This window comes from Pangasianodon hypophthalmus, chromosome 6 (genome assembly GCF_027358585.1).
Source record: "Pangasianodon hypophthalmus isolate fPanHyp1 chromosome 6, fPanHyp1.pri, whole genome shotgun sequence".
Taxonomy (NCBI): Eukaryota; Metazoa; Chordata; class Actinopteri; order Siluriformes; family Pangasiidae; genus Pangasianodon; species Pangasianodon hypophthalmus.
Genome location: NC_069715.1, coordinates 10,948,031 through 10,971,431, shown reverse-complemented (window position 1 = coordinate 10,971,431; position 23,401 = coordinate 10,948,031). Strand labels below are relative to the sequence as shown.

At 37.3% G+C, this 23,401-nt stretch overlaps 1 protein-coding gene across 1 annotated transcript in view; it reads left to right on the top strand.

Moving 5' to 3' along the window:
* Positions 1 to 23,401, top strand: part of cdh13 (cadherin 13, H-cadherin (heart)) — a 338,039-nt gene that overhangs the window by 150,052 nt on the left and 164,586 nt on the right. The window contains exons 5-6 of the mRNA XM_034305493.2: positions 4,701 to 4,706; positions 5,036 to 5,188. Coding sequence (XP_034161384.1) covers positions 4,701 to 4,706; positions 5,036 to 5,188 — 159 coding nt within the window. The remainder of the gene's footprint in view (positions 1 to 4,700; positions 4,707 to 5,035; positions 5,189 to 23,401) is intronic.

Below are 23,401 nucleotides of genomic sequence, written 5' to 3'. Positions count from 1 at the left end.
TTCCTCCCTGGGGAACAGTGAAAAATGTGCCTTTGAAAACCTCTGTGTGTTTACCACACCTTGGTATATTTATAAATGTCCAGTTTCAGTGCTCACTATATCCTCTGTCTTGGCTGACAGGAGTAGAACCCGATGTCCTCTTCTGCTGTTATAGTCCACCTGCCCCAAAGTTTGATGTGTTTATGTGTTCTGCAATGCTTTTCTGCTCACCATGGTTGTAAAGAGTGGTTATTTGAGTTACCCTAGCCTGCCTGTCAGCTTGATTCATTTTGGCTATTCTCCTCTGACCTCTTTCTTTAACAAGGCAGTTCCTCTGAAATACCACTCACTGAAATTTTTTGTGTGTCTTTTGCACCATTCTGTGTTAACTCTAGAGCCTGCTGTGTGTGAAAATCCCAGGATACTAGCAGTTTCTGAAATACTCAGACCAGCTGCGCGTGTGTGCGCGCATGTGTGTGTGGTTTCCTCCTCTCCCTTTGACTGCTGCACTGCATTGTGTACAGCATCAGTGTTTGCAGCTCCTCCTCGCTGTCATACCCCCACAGTGACAGCAGCTTGCTTCTCTTTTATGTTCTCTCTGCTCCTAATGAGAGCTGATAGAAATAGGTGAGCACTTCCCGATAGACTGCACCCGGCATGCCTTTAATAACTGAGAAAAAAGCTGAACAACACTGTGTGTGTGTGTGTGAGTGTGTGTGTGTGTGTGTGGGGCACGTGTGTGCACTGTAAATAGTACAGCAGTGAAGGAAGTGACAATTGATCCTCCTGTGATCAGTTGCCACAACATCTCAACACCTTCTCTGCACCCTGCAGCTAGCCTTGTTCACTCTGAACCTCTTCTCTCATTCCCATCCTGTCTTCTCGGAGTTTGAGCTCACCTCAGCACCACTCGTCCCTCTATTCTTCCATCATTATCACCTTCCCCTCCTTGCTGGCATCCCATCAGTCCTCCTGGGGCTTGGTGTCTCTACAGCTACAGCTCTGACTCTTTCTCCCGCTTGTCTCCTCCTCCTACCGCTGCAGGAGCTCATCGAGTCTTTAATAACTCTGAGAAGAAAAAAAAAACCTCTAAAAACTTTGGTTTTTTATTGTACCGACAAATCGATAGCATGGTCGTTTGCTGTGTACAGCAAAACGGAAAACAAGCTTGTGCAGAGAGCAGACTTCTACAGCAACCACTCTTGAGACAAACACGCGGCCACTGTGAGGTCTCCTGGAGGCCAAGCTGAATGGAAAAGATAAAGGAATGAGGAGATAGAAGTGCTGTGAGACTGCTGCAGTCTTGGGTGTTAGTGTTGTGAATGGCAGGCAGTGATGGAAAAGTACAAAACACACCGACTTGGGTAAAAAATACTGCTACTGTAGTAATAAATAATATAATAACAATCAAGAAAATTACTAAGGTAAGAGTAAATCTGGTGAAAAACTATTTGAGTAATTACTTTAGAAATTACATTTTATATGTAATTTTATACTGACACAACTAATCCAAAAATATTTCAGAAATATATCTGAACAATTCTGTGTCTTTGAACAATTATGTTAACTAACCAAGTCACCTATGAAGAAGTGAACAGCACCTTCATTATCAACAATACATAAAGAAAGGTAATGTTGGCTGGCTAATGCTGTTAGGGATTCAGTAGTTTGCTAGGTATATTAGCTAGCTACCTAGCTTATGTTAAATACATGTCTCTAGCTACATAGATAGCTATCTAGCAAAGATGCTGAGCTTAGCTATAGGATGTAATCGCTCCTGAACATCGAAATGTCATCTTAAGTTTAATACAAAGCTTGCGAGCTGTTAATCATGAAAAAATAGCTGGCTAGTCTAGCTCAGTAAGCTAGCTAATGGCTTAATTGTACATGTTTCCATGGGTTGGCCGTTGAGCTATGAAATGCCGATATCTCCATGGGTTTTGGCTTAGATAATTTGCAGATCATTATTACTCTTTTTCCTTTTGAAGCATTTAAAACAGATAAATTAGGCTAATGATGTTCATGTGTCTTCACAGTCTCACACATTGCTGCTGCTGACTAAGAATTTTGCGCTCAAAATGACTCAACAGGAAACAGGGTCTCAAAATTGAATTAAAATTTGCACACTGATTTTTAATTGGCTTACAGTCATCTGGGGTTGAATGCGTTATCATTTCTTTATTCTGTAATGCTGATGAGAAACCAATGTAGTTTATTTAAAAAAAATCTCAGGTAAAAAGTAAAAGTACTGTGATTTACTTCTACTCCACAAAATGCCGTGACAGTCAACCATGTACTCAAGTACTTTAATGAGAGTGCATGTAGTTTGTTACTTTCCGCCCCTGATGACACAGCACATTTGTGCTCAGGCCATAATTCATCATATTTATACTTCTTTATGACAGATCTGCCCTGATTTTCCTGCATCTTCTTGACAGCCCAATGAGTTTGCTGCAGGAGAGCATAAGCTGCACAGCCCTAATGGAATGTGTGAGCTCTGAAACTCCAGCTATCCAAAGCAGATACTGCTATACTACAGATCTCTGAGCATACATTCTCTGAGTTACATTTACAAAATATTTGTGTAAGTTACAACTGCGTAACCTGCTCTATACATTTGTGAGGTTTTATTATAGCACCATAAAAGTGCTTAGCGAGTGTTTTTCAGGATAATAACAATGTTTGCAGAGTATGTAATTAATTGTGATAGACTAAAAGTAACCAGCATTAAACATGGTCTGGGAATAAGGATGTGCATGACAAACCTAAAAAGATTAATGTGCTATTTTGCTTCTGTTTTTTTTTCTGCTTCGGTTTGTCATTTTGCTTCGGTTTGTCTGTAAATTTGGGGTTTCCTACTCACTGTAATTGACTGGTTAAATGTACCATGCAGTGGTTAAATGAGTGTGTGGGTACTGCAACAAATCTATGATCAGCCTACAGTCATTACATAACAAGTAATGCATTTAAATGGCCACTTCAGCCAACATAAAACTGTGATAAAATAGTGTGCCTGACATTAACAGTTATAACTGAGGATTTCTTTAACGATGGGGTGTGAAGTTGATCATTTTCATACAACCACACATCTTAAATTGTTTTATTCCTCCTATACCACAGCAATTTGCCAAAACTATTTTTTTCATACTTTATATATTTTTTTTCTGATTATAGTTACGTTAAAGTTGTGGCATGTCCACAAAACAAATTAGTTCCAGCTACAGTATAAACAGTTTCCTCACCAGCCTCTCATTTTTCTCTCTCTTGACACTAATAAGACAAAAATGCAGCTTGACATGTTATCAAGAAATAGCAAAGCTCTCCATCCTGAAAACTGGTAGAAAATCTAAAGTTACAGCTTTACTCTTTACTGCCATATATGCTATAGATAGATATGGATATATAGATATATGCCACATTAATATAAACCTTGCAGTCAGATGTATTGTCTGGCAGCCATGTATTATTTTCATTTAACAGCATGGAGTGGTCTGGAGTGTGTTATTCCTTTTATACTACAGCGATGTGCCAACAATTTCAATGTTTAATTTGTTAATAAAACATAAATTGCACAGTTTAGCGGTTTATAGTTTAAAATTGTGTAACGTCCGAGAGACAAGTTAGTTAGAGACAAGGTAGGTGAGTTAGTTCTCATCTACGTTATAGCTGTGATAAGCAGTCATTCCCTCACGAACACCCCCCCAGACACACACACACACACTCACACGCTCACACAAAGCACAGCCTGTCATTTTAACCAAAAAAACAGAAAGTGTAAGCGAGAATGAGAGCACTTACAACAGAGATTCCTTCCATAAATGTTAAATAAACATTTAAACATAATCTCCTAACAAAAAACATGTTTTTAAATTTGTTTATTATTAGTGTTAGATGTCTTGGTCCATCCACTGTACACGTATCTGTGTAGGAGCTGTTACTATAGAAACAATAATGTACTAGAATGAGCGCATTAATATTAACCTATTTTGTTACAGCTGGAACTGCTTGTGCTGTTATATGAAAATAATCACACCTTCTGACCAATCAAATTCAAGCATTCAACTGCACTGTGGTTTACATTTATATTAATGCAGTTTCCATAGTAACGGCTCATTTACAGGGACTTGTATGGCGGACAGTCCACATAATCCAAGGCTCATAATAAGATTAATAAGATAATAGGTTAAATTTAATAACAAGACAATAAATGTGTTGTTATTTTACATAGCAAAAACTATACGCATTCATATGGTGAGTTTTCCACCATGTGAGAGTCTTCAGGATGGTGGAGTTTGCATTTTCTGGTTTCTCAGTAACATGACAAGTTGTGTGTTTTTTGTCTTATTAACTTAAAGAGTGGGAAAAAAAGACATATAGCTGATTATAGCTGATAAAACATTAGTGATGAAAGGAAGTAACTTGTCTCATTGATGTTCCACAACATTAAATGTAACTATAAGCAATTAAAAAGCATGACGAGTTGTTCATTCACAAATTAAAAATTGGAATTGTTGTCAAATCACTGTGGAATAAGTTGAATAAAACACTATGGGCATTGCTGTTACAGGATCGAAAATTCAACAGAGCTGTGGTATTAAAACGTTTATTCCATATATCATATGCTGTGTGTGTTTATTACTGAAAGGAGTGTTTGTAATGTGTGTTTGTTCTGTTTTCTCCTAACTGGCTGCACCCTCCTGGAACGCTTCTGACCTTCCCAGTCACATGTAAGTACTACAGGTCGCATATAATCAACTGGAATATAATACATTTGTGTTGTCACACACAGAGCCACAGGAGTAAATTGAGTGTTTAACCATCTTCATTAAAACCATAACAATGTCATATTAGTGTAGTTGTACACGCAATATAAACATGCCAGTATAATCACTCAATCTAATTTGTTCCATTGAAATGATGAGGCTAATCATTCCTACTCATCGACACTCATTCTTTACTGATTGAGTTATTATTGGATTGTAACACATTGTTATTGTTGCTTTTTTGCTGTTGTTTGAATGTTGAATATGCATTTATGTGTCCATTGATGCTGCAGGTGATCTCATCTGATATGAAAGAGGACCACATTTTTCGGCTGACGGGAAAAGGGGCAGATCAGGATCCGAAAGGTGTGTTCAGCATCAACAAACTGACAGGAGAGGTTGCAGTGAGCCGCGCCCTGGACCGAGAGGCCATAGCTTTTTACCATGTAAGTATCAATGCACAGTTTTGCTAGATATCTTGTTTGCATCATAACATCTAAAATCATATTGTGAAAGACTGAACAATATTTTTTTTTTTTTGGAATATGTGATTTAAGCAGAAATGGTATTCTGCATTCTGAATAGAAAAAATCTATACATATATATGAGGTTGCAATGAGCTTTCATTTGAAATAAATGGCTGGAAATGTTTGATTTCTCTATTATAAGTGGACTTAAATACTATAATTTAAATAGTTTCATAATTTTCCAACTAGTCAGATTTTACTTTGGTGTAATGCAGTGAAGGCAGTAACAAACATGGCATACACCACTCTCTTCAGTTTCTTCAGTTGTCATCTGCACTGAAAGCATCTAAGCCTTCTACTGTAAATCATGACTGAACATTGCTCTTATGATAAACCATACCCCAGAGAGAAATCTTTGAGTCAGTAGTAATCTAACCTAACATTTACCCATCCTGCATTATTCAGCATATACACGCCAGTAGCGATATTCAAGCAAATGTGACTCCAGCCTGGACAAACCAATTTAATTTGCTTACTTATAGTTTGTGTTATAGATACTCTGTCTAAAAAATCTGACTCAACAAACAAATCAGATTTGGCCTGCTGTATGAACAATGCGTAAGTGTTAAGTTTATTCTCATAGAATTTGCATCGATGTAAAGCAAGTGGAGTCATGTGTCTTAACAGCGCAATATACTGTGGTAGTGCCATTAATGGAAAGTTGTATTTTGAAGTCTGTGGATGACGCCAAGTCATTTCACTCAAAACCAGATTGTTTACTGTAATGCCAGTTTATATATCCAACCAATTTCTGTGTGGAATTGTGTCTCTTTAGCAATAAAGTTAAGGTAGAGGGTGAATTGTCATGTATTCTGTATGATCAGTAATCACTCAGCTAGATTCTTTGTGAAAGTGTCTGGTCTGTGTAGCATGTTCTCATTAAAAAAAAAATATTTAGCCAATTTTTAGCCATTTAAAAGCCATTTTCTAGCTATTTTCTAAAACATGACAGCCTGAGAGAAGAAAGGCTTTACCCCATGGCTACAGCAGATAACAAGAAAGATAATGTGTAGCATTTGATTCTGCCACTCAGCTGATCGAACAACTTCTTTCATTACAGACCTTGGTTAATTGTTGCTGTCCTTCGTTGCTGTTCTGTTCTGGGGCATTCTAATAAATAAAGTGTTTGAGCAATCTGGCTCATGCTTGCTAGTCATAGCTTCTTTTCACTCTTATTGTGCTAAATATGCATTTGTATCATTCTTCTGAGGCCCGAGCACACACAAATGGATGATTTTGAAAATTTATTCTTTTGTGTCTAGGTTTTGGCCTCTGGTCCACACGATAAAATGCATTTTGTGTCACTGAAAATGAAAATTTTCGAAAAATGCCTCCAAGGTGGAGAAATTGTAAATATATTTTAATTGTTTTTGTATGGGTGGGAAAAATGTATGTTTTTGAAAACGCTAATTGCTCGTTGCTGTTTTGTGTGTGTTATGAATGTGCTCGGACTCCGTTTATCATGCTGACCAGGTTGTTAGTTTGTGGTCTGTAATTACTTGTTTGATAAAGTGTTTGCAATTTAATATTTCTTTTTTTATAATTACACCCTTGTGTAGAGGTGTCAGAATATGATAAGTGGTGTACTGTTTTTGAATCCACTGCAGTGGAGCAAACACTTTTCAAACAGATTCTGTATAAGATTTGGGTCTTCTTGTCTTAGATTTCAAGTGTAATCTGATGCAGCTGTTGCACCTCATCGTCAGTCCACACATGCAAATCCATTTTGTCATTTTTTTTTCTGTATTTTGTCTTTTCTATGGCTATGAATTCTCAGTATGAAAAAACAACAGGTTTGTGTATCTGCATATCTGAGTGTGTGTGTGTGTGTTGGATGTGTTGTCTCCTCCTGAAGCTGCCTGTGCTTGTGAAGTGTGTTGAAAATCAGGTGGGATCAAAGCCCTTGCTCAGCGCACCACTTGACATTTACATCTCTCTATTTGCTGTCCACACACAGCTCCGCAATCACGGCCGCAACCAGCAGCACTCATGCATCAAAGCCTGCCATATTTGCTGTGATGTGATGAATGAGTGAGGCTGACCATGCCTGGCTTTACATGCACACATCTCTCTCTCTCTTTCTCTCTCTCTCTCAGCTGGATTGGCAGGTTTGCGAGTGAGTCATAAGCTGAATCTCAGTTGTGGTTTAAAAAAAAAGCAGCACCTCTCCTGGAATGGGCTGAAAGCCCTGCTTCCTTAATAGCATGTTTTTGTGCTGCGCTACACTCTGCCTGTCTAATCAAACAGATGGGCTTGTTCCCTTGCTCTCATCTTGGCCACCTGACACACACACACACACACACACACACCTAATCAGACTGCTGCACATTGCCTAATTCTGTGGCAGCAGGAACGACTGCATTTTTCTGTCTGTTTCCTGTACAGCACATCAGGAATAATTACAGTTGAGCTAATTCCAACTCATTTTGCAGCAGCAGTAATCATCTTCATAGATGACGAAGCAGATCCGAGCCAGGCTGCTCTCTCAGGCACCGTGACGGATGCCATGTCCCAGTCCCTCAATACACACGGCTCCAGAAGCTCCAAAGCCTCCAGTGCAGATCTTTATTCTCAATACCCACATGTCTGAGACTGTGTGTGTGTGTGCTGGGGATCAGCTTTCTTGCAAATCTGGACATCTGGACTTTAATTGATGTTTGCTACTCTCGCCTATAACTGAGATAAAGGGCATCACTGCTGATTTTTAAATAGAGGGAAGACAGAAGATGTGGGTAGAAGTGCTAATGTGTTTGAAAATACAGATTCGAGATCAAACTGCAGGCAGCCAACATGGTGCAGCTGCTGAATTAGAATAATTTATATCCGCATTAAAGACAGGAGCTGGTGAATAATCACGGTTTTTAAATTTACAGCCCATATTTTCCATTCAGTACAGTAGCAGTGGGGAGAGCATGCACATAGAAATCCTTTTAGAGACACATCCTGTAGTGGAAAGCGGAACATTTTCGACTGAAGGTCTAACTAACCATGCAATTGACATCTCTGAAGCGCTTTCTCTTCCTGGTCACTGTGTAATTATGCTCTTCACTGTGCTATTCATGGCCAGAGTGCTGCTGGACACTGGGCCGTGATGATAAAAGCCCCATTATTGCACTAGTCTGGAGTCAGGCGTCTATGTCATGCCTGCTTAATTCCCTCTAAAAGCTCCTGCTGCATGTGGTCTGCTTTGTTTGAAACCATAGAGGAGCATGTAGACTGTAGAGCTTTAGTCTGGGCTTATGCTGTGTCAACGGCTGGAAGGAACTTTCTGGCATCTAAGCCCAATCTGTGCATGAATAAACCCTAACAGTGAGCATTTATAGGTGTATGACTGGCATATTGAGGGTGACGTTTCCTGTGTCGTATGAGGCACATTTCCACTGAAGTTCCTGTATGTTTTGATGAACTAAAGAGTTCCAGAATTGTCTTAAACTAGAATAGTGCTCCATCCCTCCAGTACAGTTTCATGGACTTGTAAAATCTATGTCAAGACACATTAAAGCTGTTCTAGCTGCTTGTGCTGGCCAAACACCTTACTAAGACACTTTATGCTGGATTTTGTTTTAACATGCTACTCATCTGTATTACGTACAGTAGTTTGCAGTTTGGGAAGTGCCTTAAGTATTCACAGCTCTAAGGATATAACTAATCTGTTACCACTGGTATTACAGAAGTGTTATGTTGTTCTTCTTTCGGCTGCTCCCATTAGGGGTTGCCACAGTGGATCATTGGTCCACATATTTGATTTGGCACAGTTTTTACACCGGCCGCCCTTCCTGACGCAACCCTCACCAATTTTATCCGGACTTGGGACTGGCACTGGGAGTGCACTGTCGTGTGCATCCCCAGTGGCTGGGGTTGGTACCCTGGCCGAGAAGCGAACCCGGGCCACAGCGGTGAGAGCGCCGAGGCCTAACCGCTAGTCCTCCAGGGACCCTATTACAGAATTATCATGAGAATCAAAAATGTATTGTGCACATTAACCTGACTGTGATAGTTATCGAATATAAGGTAAAAGTGCAAAGCCTTTTATTTTCAACAAGAGCTTGTTGGTTAGATCTCACGTTGACTCTGATCTAGCAGCAATGTTAGTACTGTACATCAACAACTAGTGATATCCTGCAATATTTATAAACAGCACATATCCTACAGACTGTGAGGTGAATCCCTGTGGATACCTGTACATGTCTTGAGGGTTAATGTTAGTAATCTAGCCTGCTAATCCTTGCTCCGTATTTACTACATTGATTGTCTCACTCTTTCTCCATCCTTTCATGCCTAAAATTGTGATGAGGTTTCACCTATCTGAGCTGGAGTATGATAAATACCTACAAATTTCTCAACAATTCCAGCTTGACACCCGGATACAGCACTGACTGTGAAACTACTACCTGATTATCAATGCAGCTGATTGCAGTTTAAGAACATTATATTATATGGTATTTATTGTCCCCTGAATCAATAATCTTTTTCTTCATAACTTGAATGTTATCATAGATTTTTCTGGCTAGTGAGAAGACATACTGAGAAGGCTTACTGAAAAGTACAGACAGCCAGACAGAGAAAAGTTTCACCTACAGATGTCAGAACAGATGTAATAATTAGCAGTATGATTTACAGAATATTCTCTTGATTTCATAAGCATGAGGACAGAGCTCATTCCTGTATTGCTGTATAACTGCAAATGTCCTCAAAGATGTTATTATTACTCTTTGTGTGAGAAGGCCTTGAAATATATTGTGTATTTGACCTCATATATAAAATGAAACAGCGTGTTATAATGTTTAAATAGTGTGGATTTGACTATAGTCGATGAATCATCTTAGAAAACAAGAATCCATATAGCAAAACCTTATTTACATTCTGCACGACTGTGACACAATAGTAATAATAATAATAATAATAACAACAACAACAACAACAACAATATTATTATTATTATTATTATTATTATTTCTTTCTTTATTTTTTTTGTTTGTTTGCTTGTTATTACACAATTAATTCAAAGTGAGATCTACGGTTCTCACAAGGCACATCGTGACAGCACCAAAAAGTGTGAAGTCTTGTAAGAGGTGGTTGCTGCGAGTTGCACAAAGGTTCAGCAAGCGCTATTAAATGTCACATTTGCAGTACTTTTCACTAACAAGTACTCACCCCTCTTGAACTTTTCCTCATTTTGTAGTGTTCCAACCTGGAACTGAAATAGACTTAATTGGGATTCATTGAGATTGTATGTCATGAATCTGTACACCAAAGCCCATAATATTGAAGTGGAGGGGAAAAAAATCAATATAGTTCCTGCTGTAGTTTCCAACCAGTGGCCAACAGAAAGCACTGTATATATTAAATACTCTATAGCCCTCAAATGGCATTTCATTGTTTTCATGTGTGTATTTATCCCAAAAAAATAACATGGTTGTCAGGGTGAACTATTGTTGTTACAGGATATTTTCAGACAGTGGCACTGGACTTAATACAGTTCATTGCTGGAGTTTATATCATGGAAAAAAAGGCATTGGCTTTTATTAGTTTTTTTGTGTGTAAATTCCAAAGCTAGTGTCATGATAGCGCCAACAGGGCGCTGAACTACACTTCCCATCAGCCCCAGTACGTCACATGTTTTCAATCACTCTCAGCTCTATCTCTATCTCACCTTGAGTAGCACCATTACTGCATGTTTTTGCTTTGTATTCATTGCTTAGGTGTATGGGTCCTGTTTTCATGTTTCTAGTTGTTGTGTTTGCACTTTGTGTGATAAAAATATCTACACTTACATCCCCCTCCTCTGCCATTCCATGAAAGCGTGATGGAATGATAGATCAGCATTTATACACAAAGCTGTCATCTTTCATCACCTGATTCAAAGAGGCTAAGAAGAGATTGAAGAAAAAAAGGGATTTTGATACCAACATTTATTTATTTATCACAGAAATAAATAAAATAAAATAATAAAAATAATATTCAAAATAAATTACCATTCCAGTACTAAAATTTTAGTTACTTTTCTCTTTAGACTGATTTTGTTGAAGGTACAGATAATGAGAATGGTTTAAACACAAATTAGTGTTGGTAAATAGCACCCAAACGTGTTGATTGCAGAAAGCAGCAGTAATTAAGTTGAATGTTAGTGTCATTAACAAAAAGCAAATGAAAAAGGATTTATTGTCAATAATGAAAGACTATTTGTAGTAGAGATAATGCACATCACTTTTCTTATTTTGGATAATGTTTTCAAATTCGGTCCTAGAGGAAGCAAATCTCCAAAGAGAAAAAGTAGAGAGAACAAGAAACATGTTCTTTATGCCAGAGTAAACGACTGCATTCCTACACAAGCTCTTTCTGTCTGTCTGTCTGTCTGTCTGTCTGTCTCACAAAATACACTTCCACACACACAGCATACAGACAAAGTGAAAGACATCACATGGAGGCAGATGTGATAAGTAAAAAAACCCAAAAAACAACAGGAATCATCTGTCTATTCGTAAAGAACACATGTATGCTGGTAGTGGAATAAAGATGAATTGAGATAGTAGGCGCTATACTGCTGTAGGCATATGACAGCACCGCTTCATTGCCTGCTGAATAGAGCTAATGGCATACAGGGGTGTTCTCTGGTTTCAACTCTCACTGCAGGTCCATTCTCATCTGGCCTCCAGCATGATGGAGTTGAGTTATCACAGCGGTGTGGCTCATCTTCAGCTGCCCCAATGCTCAGAGTTTGGCCAGGTTTGCTTACTGCTGGCGCAGGCAATGTTTTGATCCACCGTAGGGAGGTAATGGAATCGCGGTGTCCAACAGCTGTTTGTCTTCCATCGATCCGCCTCACCGTCTGCAATCCTCAGGCACTGGCACATTGCTTGGAATTATTGCACGTGCTGTGTATGTGTGTGTGTGTGTGGACTGATATTTATCTGAAGTTAATTAGAGACAGTGTACTGTGTTACCACTTTGAAACGAGAAACCCACAGACTGATACTGCACAGTAAAGTAACAAGAACAGATTGGAAGGGCTGAGTGGTGGGTAGTTACAAGCTTGTTCATCCAAGCTCATTTTTTGTGCCAGTATCCTTTCCCTTATTTGTTCCAGCAAATCATTTGGAGCCCCCACATGAAGAAAGACGACCAAGCCAAGCGGATATGGCTTGAGGCCATGTCATATTGTAGCATCCATTAGAGCTCTCATTTTGGTCAACCAAGCACTAACTGCTACTTTACACACTAAAGTCATGATCCATATAGTGTCTCCAGATGACTTCTTAATTGTTTATGAGCATGTAATGGCACTATCAGACCCTGCTTTTTCCTAAGATCTCAAATAGAGAGCGCTAATTGCGTGTGTAATTTAATAAATTGGGTGTGAACTTAGTGGATGTGTTATGGGAAATTTACAAAAAAGAACTGCCTGGATTTGCTCTTTGGGGTACTCCAATTGCATTGGGGGCACCAAGCTACTGATTTGTGTTTTTTTTTCATCTTCATCCATTGCCTATCTTGGGAACACTGGGCGCAAAGTGGGAATATTCTCTTAATGGGATGCCAACCCATTCACACACACATATTTACGCCTATTTAGAGTCTCCAATCCACCTACATGCATGTTTTGGGGAGATGGGAGGAAACCCGGGGAACCCAGAGAAAACCCACAAGGCCACGGTGAGAACATGTGAAACTCTGCACAGACAGTAACCCGAGCTCAGGATCAAATGAGGAGACCTGGAGCTGTGAGATGTAGTTATTCACAAAGCACTGAATTCAGAATGATGACAAAACTTCACAAGTATATAATTATGCCATTATTATTATTGGTCTATTGTGATCTGTTCATTTCCCATGTGGGTTGTTATGCTGGGTTGCTAAGTAGCTAACAATAGTGATTTTCAGTGATTCAGCTCAATTTTAACTCAAAGTTAACTCCTTTCATCAGTAAGCCAGCTTTCACCTCCAAAATCACTCTTCTCAAACTCATCCAGTTAGCGATATCATAACCACTAATTTTTAACTGTTATTAAGTGAAATCTAATTCTACCTTCTACATCTGTTTTCATTATGGTAATGATTAAAAAACAATAAGCTAACAATAAATCAACTCTAAATAAATGTAAAAAAAGCAAGATGTGACACGTTTTACAAGATGTTGCATTTTAATTAAATAATATACTGTATGTTCAAAAATAAACATAGTAGAACAATGCAAAACAAATTAAGCTTACTTTATTGATTTTAATTGATATCTTGATGTGATGTAATTAACTATTACTAAAATAAGAGATAAAGAAACCAGTGAGAACAGGTGATAATATCTAGGTAAAGTATGTGCATTTATTTATGTTGACAGAGGAAGAACACATTTAATTCACACATTCAGTTTAGTTCTTGATAGCAGTGAGGAGTTTAAATCTCAAAAAGACTGCTGGAAAATAAATTATCGCATATAATTATAACAGTAAACAGTATAACAGTAAAACTCAGTATCACACTTAAATAAAAATACAATATGAATGCTAAATGGAACATTGTAGACATAATTATGAGTCTTTAAGGCAAATGCTGCAAAGATGTGGCCAGTATCTAATATAAGACCACCGTTACACCAATATTAAGTCATAGTTTGATAAATTAGATTTTATCTTGTCTGGGAGTGCACAAAAATTGAATTCATTTGCTCGCACATTCGATGACTCCGAAGTGACCATCAGGCTTAGTAAATTACACTGAGAATACAAAATAAATCTAGTTGCATAGACCCTGTCCTGTGTGTTGCGCTTAAGATGGCTTATGTTATATCAGGGCCTCAGTCTCACTGTCCTTGTGGCCTCTTTTTAGATAATGTTGTGGAACTGAAATGCAAGCTGGGGGGCTGATTGGTAGTGCTTTCTAACTAGCACCAGTCATGAACCGCATAGCAGCGAGAATGAACCATTAAGCATTTAATGGTAGATTGAAACTCTTCATTAGGCTTAAGAGTGCTAAAAGGCAGAGATGAGGAGCTAGCTTTCCAGGAAGAGAAACTGGTTTATAAGAGAAGATCTTTGGGAGTTAAGAGAGAGTTTTATTGATGAATCATATGTTTGTACATTGCACAGATGTCCATCATGACTGGGTACTTGTTTATTAGACCTATTAGGCCTGAAAAACAACTTGTTTTTGAATGTTTTGTTGTGATGTTGCAGCCATGATGAGATGAATGTGGCAATAGAAATTTGTTCAAAGCTAGAAGGCGGATGAGAAGAAGAGTGAGAGCTCCTGCCCTGTGGGTTAATGATGATGGATTACTATTAGCATAGCATTAACACTGTAAATGATTTGTGCCTGTTGAAGGTCACAAGAAATCTGTTTGTTAGTCATGTACAGTAGGTGCAAACCAATATGTAGTGTATTGATGTATTTTATTTTAAATTGCATGGAAGGAATGCAACACGAGGAAACAGAAGCAAAGATTGTGCTAACATTTAAAATTAATATTTAATTAAATAAATAAAGTGATTTATTTCAGGGAAATTAGTTGCTTATGTCTTACCTCTACTGGGCACCAGCATAATCCCTTAATTAGAACTGGCATAAAGCTACATAAACATTTATAAAGGCTTATTCCATCAGGCATCACCTGACACAAAGATTACTTCAGTCAGTTTTAATGTTGTTTACTTAACACTCAAGTCAACTGATAGCAAGTTTTATGACACTTCTCAGTTTGACTTACATAGGGCAGCATGGAAACTGACTTTATAGCTCAGTCATTCTGGTATATCAGAGTAAGTGTAAACATGCGGAGTGTAGAGAGTGTGGCATGGTGCAAGTGCATAGACTCAGTAGTAGTCAGAAGCAAAGGACAAAAAGGCTTAATACAGGGTGATCCATAATCAAAAATGAGGAACAGTAATGGTAAGACTTCACAACATTGATACACAGGGTATATAAGAAGGCAAACTAATCAAGAACCAAATACACTGCAGGTGAACGCAATAGAGCGGGGATGCCATTTCCAAAAGTTGCTCTGCAGTATCTCCTGAACTCGGTGGTGAAATTATAATAAAATTGAAAACCATTTTGCCATTGACAGCCATGACACTGACAACAACAAAGCATGTATACTTTATAATGTATATAATGTAACATATACTTAAGTAATGTACATTTTCTCTTTAGATGAAGTGAGCTCAATGACACTTTTTTAAACATTTTTATCAATACCTATGACAGAGCTATAACACCGTAATATTTTCTCTGACCTAAATTAGAGTTTAGTTTTGAAGGATGATCATTATGGCACATCCAGTAAAAAAAAAACAAAAAAAACACAAAGCTGGAAACTCAGCTTTCTTAATGTTCTAACACATGTGTCAGCGAAACTCTGTCACCTGACATGGGTGTTATAGCATTGAGGAAAAGCAGTCTTTATGACAGCTGATGCTTTCTGGAATAAACCTTAATACTGGTGACACATAGCCTATGAACACAACCATTAATTAAAGTATAACCCTAATTTCATATCTATCAATACTAGGAAGATTACAATTGGTTTGTTTTACTAAGGGGGATAATTCAGTGCTCTTGTCTATTACAAGAACAAATGTTAAGCCCAGATTGTCCCTGACAATTATAATTTTCCAGCTTTTTAATAATCTATTGTCATGTAAATATCCCATGTCTTTAATCTTTACAGTATTATACATGTAATAAGATGGTAAATCTGTATTAATTGTCACCACTGAAAAGAAAATATGTGCACAGATCAGTTAGGATATTTCAAAAAGCACAATAATGTACACACTAATGTTTGTGAAGATGGGTGTACAACTTTCTTCACGTCTTTTATCACTACATAAATTATTCTGTGCCAGTTAACACAATATCCCAGCCTTTGAAGTACAAATGACTCCACTTTAGCAGGCAGCAAATTGTGTTTGTTATTAAGTCATACACACAAGTGTGTGGGCAGATACTGTAGAGAAGTGGTGTTCATTATAACAGCCACACATTTTAATAACTGATGTATTATTCATTAAGGTTTAGCCAGAGTGTCATACTTGAGTCTGAATTTTGACAGGAGCTAAAAACGACAGGGTTTGGAGATTAAAAATGAACCTTGTTTACTGGCTTGACACAAATTCTGTCATTTTACGCCCTAACAAAATTCTCAGCTGATTTTTTTGTATTTCTGCACGTTTCTGTGTTTGCATTCTCACTGACATTGGATTTTTATAAGTAGTAGCATCTGTTTACAAATTTTTAGAAGTAGTAACAACTGCTCAATTCTGGAAAACTGCCAAAAAATAATGAAACATTGGATTTTGACCAAAATTGTGTTTTTCTGCCAATAATATTACTTTGACATCACCATTTTAAATAAACAGAAACGTATGTTGTTGTTTTTTTTTATTTACGTTACTTTCTATCCTTGCCTTGGCTGTCTGCCTGCAAGTACCATGTGTAAGCAGCCATTTTAACAAATGCAGTGGTAAATGCAGTAAATTTGCCTAAATATGTCTACAACCTTGCTAGCTTTGTGTGATTTATCCAAGTTTCTGGATAGATACTTGCCAGAGTGAAATAAACTTAAGCTTAATCAAATCAGATTGTGATCAGATACCATCTGTTAAAAATGTCTGTGATGCTCCTGCACCATCACATCATCATCAAAACAGAGAAGAGCGCTTATACACACTTTACAAGTGACATACTTAAAATGTTTAAATGACTTAATAAAAATATGGAAAATGTAGTCAACAAAACAGAGCTGACTGAGTTAATCAGTGATTATTTTCCTGCCGGTGTGAACAGAGATCAGTTGAGTAAAGAGATGACCATGAGACTGGTGTTTAAATGTTGCATGTTACTTTTTTCTTAGGTGATGAGACAGAGAGCTGATAATCAAAGCGACACTCATTTCCCATTGTAAACTTACAGTGGATATTAAAAGTCTACACACCCCTGATGCAAATTGCAGTAAAAAAAAATTGAAACCGAGATAAATCTGTCAGATTTGAATTTAAATCTGTGGCTCTCCTCCGCACAGCCCCCTGCTAGTCGGTCCACAGGTTTTTGATAGATTTTAGATCTGGGCTCTTATGCGGCCACACCAAAACACTGATCTTCTTCTTCTTAAGCCATTCCTTTGTTGACTAGTATTTGTGCTATGTGGCTTTGGAAGGTGAATGTTTTCTTCATCTTCAGCTATCTAACAGAATCCTGCAAGTTTTGTGCCAAAATAGATTGATATTTGGAGCTCTCCATGCTTCGTTCTATCTTGACTAGAGCCCCAGTCCCACCTAAAGTGAAGCAGCCCCATAGCATGATGCTGCCACCACCATGCTTCACCGTGGGTATGGCTTTTTTTTGTGATAAGTTGTCTTGTTTTTGCACCGAACATATCTTTTAGAATTATGCCCAACAAGTTCTATCTTGGTTTCATTAGATCATAACACATTTTGCCACATGGTTTGGGGTAATTTAGGCAGGCTTGGATATTTTTTTTTTCCATGAGAAAGGTCTCCCATCTAGCCTCCCTACCCCATAACCCAGGCATGTTAGGAATACAAGAGATTGTTGTCACATGCATGGAGTAACCATTACTTGCCAGATTTTCCCGCAACTCCTTTAATATTGCTGTAAGGTCTCTTGGCAGCCTCCCTGATACAGTATCTTTTCTTCTTGTCCTTTCATCTATTTTTAGGGACATCCTCTACTTGGTAATGTCACTGTGGTGCCCCAGTTTCTCCACTTTTTGATGATGGCCTTCATGGTTTTCCATGGCATATCTATTGTTTTGAAAATTCTTTTGTACCGCTCTCTTGATCGATACCTTTCTACAATAAGTTGAATGAATGAAATTAAGATTGGTTGAAAAAATGAAATAAAATGAAATTATGTGTACATGTGTACAACAGTGTGTACAGTCGCATGCAACCAAGTTATTGTAAGTTTTTTCTTTTTCGCTTTTTTCTTCCTTTTTTTTTTTCCTAAAACGTTTCCAGTGGTTTTCACTTGAATTTTGTTGGTTGCTATATCACATTAAAGGTGGAAATGGCCTGACATGATTTATTTTGGTTTCTTCTTTTTTTTCATTTTTTATATCACAAAAACCTGCAGTTTTAGCAGGGGCGTGTAGACTTTTTATATCCACTGTAGAATTATTTAAAATTTGGCAGTGATGTTGTTTCTGCGTAAGTAGATGATGTTATGAATGTTGTGGTAGGTGGTGTGTGTCGAATTAGAGCCAAAGGCAGGTGGATATAAATGCAGATCTCTTTATTGAGGCTTTTCTGAAAATCTCAGTGATTAATATGTGGCCAAGTAACAGCTAGGCAGGTCTAATGTTGGCAGGTCCACTCTCATGGTCAAAGCACATGCAAGCGGAGGTAAAAACCAGAAAACATGAGAGTAGAAGCTACAAATTAGGTAAAATGCAAAGAATAGGTACAATGAAACAAAAAAACAGATTCAAGAATAAATATTTTTTGTATACATGCAAAATACAAGTATGAGTGAATAAAACTGGATGTGTTAGTGACATTGTCTGGACAACCAGTAAACTGAATTATTCAGTTTAGAGTTAAATATTCATTCAAGCCAACCTTACAGATAATGATATGTTTGCAGTTCCTAAATAATATGTAAAATAAATGCAAACAACAAATTATCTTTAGAAAAGAAATATAGTTTTTAATATTGCCCCAGGAAATGTGTTGTTCCATTTGACCAAATGTGCACATGAGGTTTTGCACATGTAACCTCTCTGTGTCCTCCATCATCATGGGGAAAGCAAAGAGCTTTAAATACAATTGAAGCATGTAGTTGTTGACCTGCACAAGCTGATGGATGTAAAAATGCATAAATAGGTAAATCTAGCATTAAGCACAGTTTTCCAACCTTGTTAGACAGTACAGGAAGTGGCTCAGTGATGTTATTATCTCCAGAGGAAGCTTCACCAAAAATTCATGTTGATATTCGTCAAGGTATTACTAATCACTCATTTTCACAAAGGGTGCCAGTGATTCTGAGTTTGACTGACATGTTCAGATGTCTTTACAAGCATACCTACACTGATACAGCTCTACAGAGGCATATGAGTCATCAGGGTCTATTTTTGTGCAGAGATTTGATGAGTCATTACACACAGAACATCATGTAATAAAAAAAAATAAGATGTCTAACATAACATATTAAAATACTAGGGAAATCTAATCATATATAACAACAAATATGTGACTATACTAAGCTGCTGGCTTGCTTTTTAAATGGAATGAGAGGAGTTGATTTGATTGGATATCATATGAAGACAGCTCTTGATAATACATTCTAACTCAAGCTATTTTTTTTTTCTTTTTGCTGGGTTACTACCTGGGCTGGTGGTCATAAAATTATAAAATATATTTCTACGCTGTCAAAAGACGGGCAGCAGGGGTGCCAGTGGCAAACGGTTAAATTACAGTCATTTACTGTGTGAAAATCATTATACACTGCCAGTCAAAAGTTTCTGAGCACCTGAAGTTTCTAATTTTTTATCACATGAGAAAATAACAGTTAAATAAGGAAACTTTGTGGAAGTAAAGTCAAATGATAAAGTCAGGCACACTTGGAGGGTAAACCTCTATAAGCCTATAGATAAAAAGACTTACAGACATTTATTAACTTTAAAATATGAATATTTAGTGTAACAAGTGCCTAAGCAGCATGATAAAGATTCTGCACCTTTTTCCAATTAGAATTTCTCTAGATTCAATAAAATATAAAATAAGTCCTAACATTTTTAAATTCGCTGATCATTTCATATTAAACATTTCTCATTATTTCTACTTCTTGGCTCAGTTTTAATATTTTAGAGTATTTAAAATTAGGTCATTTAAAAAAGATTTACAGTGTTAGATATAGATAAACCATATAGTAATTAACTTTCCACAAAAAGCTGGAAATGTTTTATTATTATTATTATTATTATTATTATTGTTGTTGTTGCTGTTGTTGTTATTATTGTTATTATTATTATTGCTGTTGTTGTTTAATTCAGCCAAATTAAACAAAATCAAGAATCATTCCAAATCGTCATCTGTGTTGACCTTTTAATGCTATGACATGTAGTTAGTGCTATAGCTTTATATCTTTTTGTGTTGGACTTGAGGATGAGTGGCCCTACCTCAATAAAAAGTTTCAGTATGCTGGAGTAAGCAATTGAAGTGTCTCCTTTGCCTCCATCAAAGGCATGTTGAGGCAAGTTTCACTTATTTGCTAATATTAATTGGCTAGATTTAACTAAGGTAGTTTGTTTTGTTTGCTAATACCAGGTTAGACTAGCATCAATTCCAGCAGCTAACATAATTGCATAATTAACTTAATTTCATCAATTAAAACATTTTTAATACTTGAGTATATTTGAAAGTAGCAACATTTTTAATGTTCACAGCTTTTCACTTTTATTTGAGTAAGATATTGACACCTACTTTCACTTAAGTGTAATTTCTCAGTATTTTTCCTCCTCTGCTAGTACTAGATTCTGTCTCTGCCTACGTCAGCGCATTTATAGATTGCTTGACTCATTGCCTGTTTTCTGGTTTTGATTATTGCCTTGCCCTTTTGGTTTGTCTGCTCTGGTTTACTCAATAAATTGAACCCTGTGCTTTTATTTATTCAGAAATTATTTATTCAGAATTCAGAACAGAGCTTTGAAAGAACATAAACTTCTTAGTTCAGAGTGACTGGCTGGCAGGGTGTGTTCCAGTGAGAGGAAAGCTCATGGTTCTTGCAAAAAAAAGTGGTGTGTTTGTGTGAGGACTTTGATTAATCCAGGGAGCAAGCAAAGGGCTCAGCAAAAAACGGCTCGATAAAAGCGGGAAGCCGTCGCCCGTTGACCTCGTCATGGGTGCTGGTGGAAGGAGAATAAACAGACAGTTGTCCACTTCATTTATGCCTGGCTTTGGGGATATGGGCAGAGACAGGTGATGCTCGTGTCCAAATCCCGCTCCTCCTTTCTGCTTGACTGGATAATAATTTACTGGGCATTGGAGAGCCGGCATGCTGGCCTGCACACAGGAAAACCGCCCATCGTATTTTCATTCTCTCCCTCTTCTCCTCAAATCCCTCTGTAGTTGTGTGTTAGAGAGATAACACCTGTCTCCTTCTTGCCCTTCACACAAATTGCAATGTCAAGCTGCAAATGCTTTCTTTAAATGTGCATCATGGTAGGAATACCAGTATGAGTTTTACTCCTGAACAAGCTCAGTGTCTTGGCTTGAACATAATATTACCTGTATTATTTTACAAAAAAAAAATGTCAGGTAATAAAATTTTAAATCACATTATACCACAGTGATACTGAATTCTCCAATCAGAAGGTGTTGATTAATTTTATATAACAGCATGGCTCTGACAGTAGTTTCAGTTACAAGGCATACCAGAGGTTTATATTAATGTGTTCATTTCTATACTTCCTGCTTATTCACAGGGACTTGGTGGATGATGTATATAATCTATGGTGGATGATGTATATAATCTAAGGGTCCAGTTCACTTTAAGATGCATCACACCACCTCCTCATGGATTTTTTTTATAGCTCACACTGTCATGGTTTATTCTTTACATTATTCGTAATTACCTTCATTTTGGTACCTTCATCATACCTTCATCTCTACCCAAGACTGCGAGTTACTCTTGTCCACAAATCCAGATCACTGGGTTAGACCTGTGTGTGAGGTTTCCTGTGGTCAGATCACATGAGAGTTAATAATTCAGTGCCAGGGCCAGCTGTTAGACCTATAATGCACTCTGCATGAGGTCCTCCAAAGCCTGAGCAGTTAGTCAGAGCTCCAGAAACTACACACACCCCCTGATGTTTAGAGAAACTTTTATAGCGAGGGATGACAACGACTAGAGACTCGAGGAATGAAAATGTAATTGCTTCTTTGCAGAGCATGGTACATACAGACTTAATTTGTTTTGTCAAGTGCACAAAATTGCACGTTTTTGTTGTTCAGAGCTTCTTTTAACAGTCATTTTGATGTGCAGTTACAGCACTTCCCACAGAGTGCAAGCCCAAATAGCATCACTAAGTTTTCAAACAGCTCCAAAAAGGGAGTTTTGGGGGTTTAAATCTTTTTGTTAATGTTTGTCAGAAACGTTATTACTGCAGTCTTGGCTATCATTAGCTTACACTATATACAGTATCAAAGATAGTCATGTGAAAACTATGCCTTTTAAATACTTGGGGAATTAATCTATGATATCCTTTTGTTCATTAGATGTGCATTTGCCAACTGAAAATCCAGCATATTGGTGTATATGTAGCAAATAATTTGCTGTTGTTTTCTCATAAAAGGATGGAATGAATAGTGTTATTGGCAGTGGGAGAGCAGTTCTCCTGTCAGGAGGTCTACACACCGAGATCTGAGCCTTCCTTTGAGGCCGCTCTGCTGCTGCATCTGCCACATAAAGGCAGATAAATAATACCTTTTGAGAGAATATGGCCGTTCCTGCAGCATGAAGCTCCTTCCAAAGCCCCGGCGACTCTTTCACCACATTTCAGTTGGGGATTATTTTTATCTGGCTGCTCCCATAAAAGATCTCCCCCCAGTATCATTATCTCCCTTGCTTTTTTTTCTACCCTTTCTTTCCTCTCACTTTTCTTTTGTCTGATTTTCTTTTATAAGCTCTCTTTGCTGCCTTTAAAACTATTTATATCTATACACATCTGACAATTTGCTTTATCTTTTATGTATTAAAAAGTTTCAAATTAATTTTGCCTCTCCTCTCCATTTCATTTGCCATAAAAAAGAATCTGCATATCAACTGATAACATCAAGGATATCATTTCAGACAGAAAAAAGTTAATACAAAAGTATTGTGCATGTGAATATATTTAATAAACTTGATGCATATTTTAGAGACAATGGAGATTAATGTTATCAATATCAGCAATATATACATATGTATGTGTGTATATATATATATATATATATATATATATACACATACATATACACACATACATATGTATATATTGCTGATATTGATAACATTAATCTCCATTGTCTTTAAAATATATATATATATATATATGAAAATGGACTAAGACTGATTATATATCAAGAATCCACACAAAATATCAAATAATATTGAATTGTGGGGTTAAAAAAAACTATA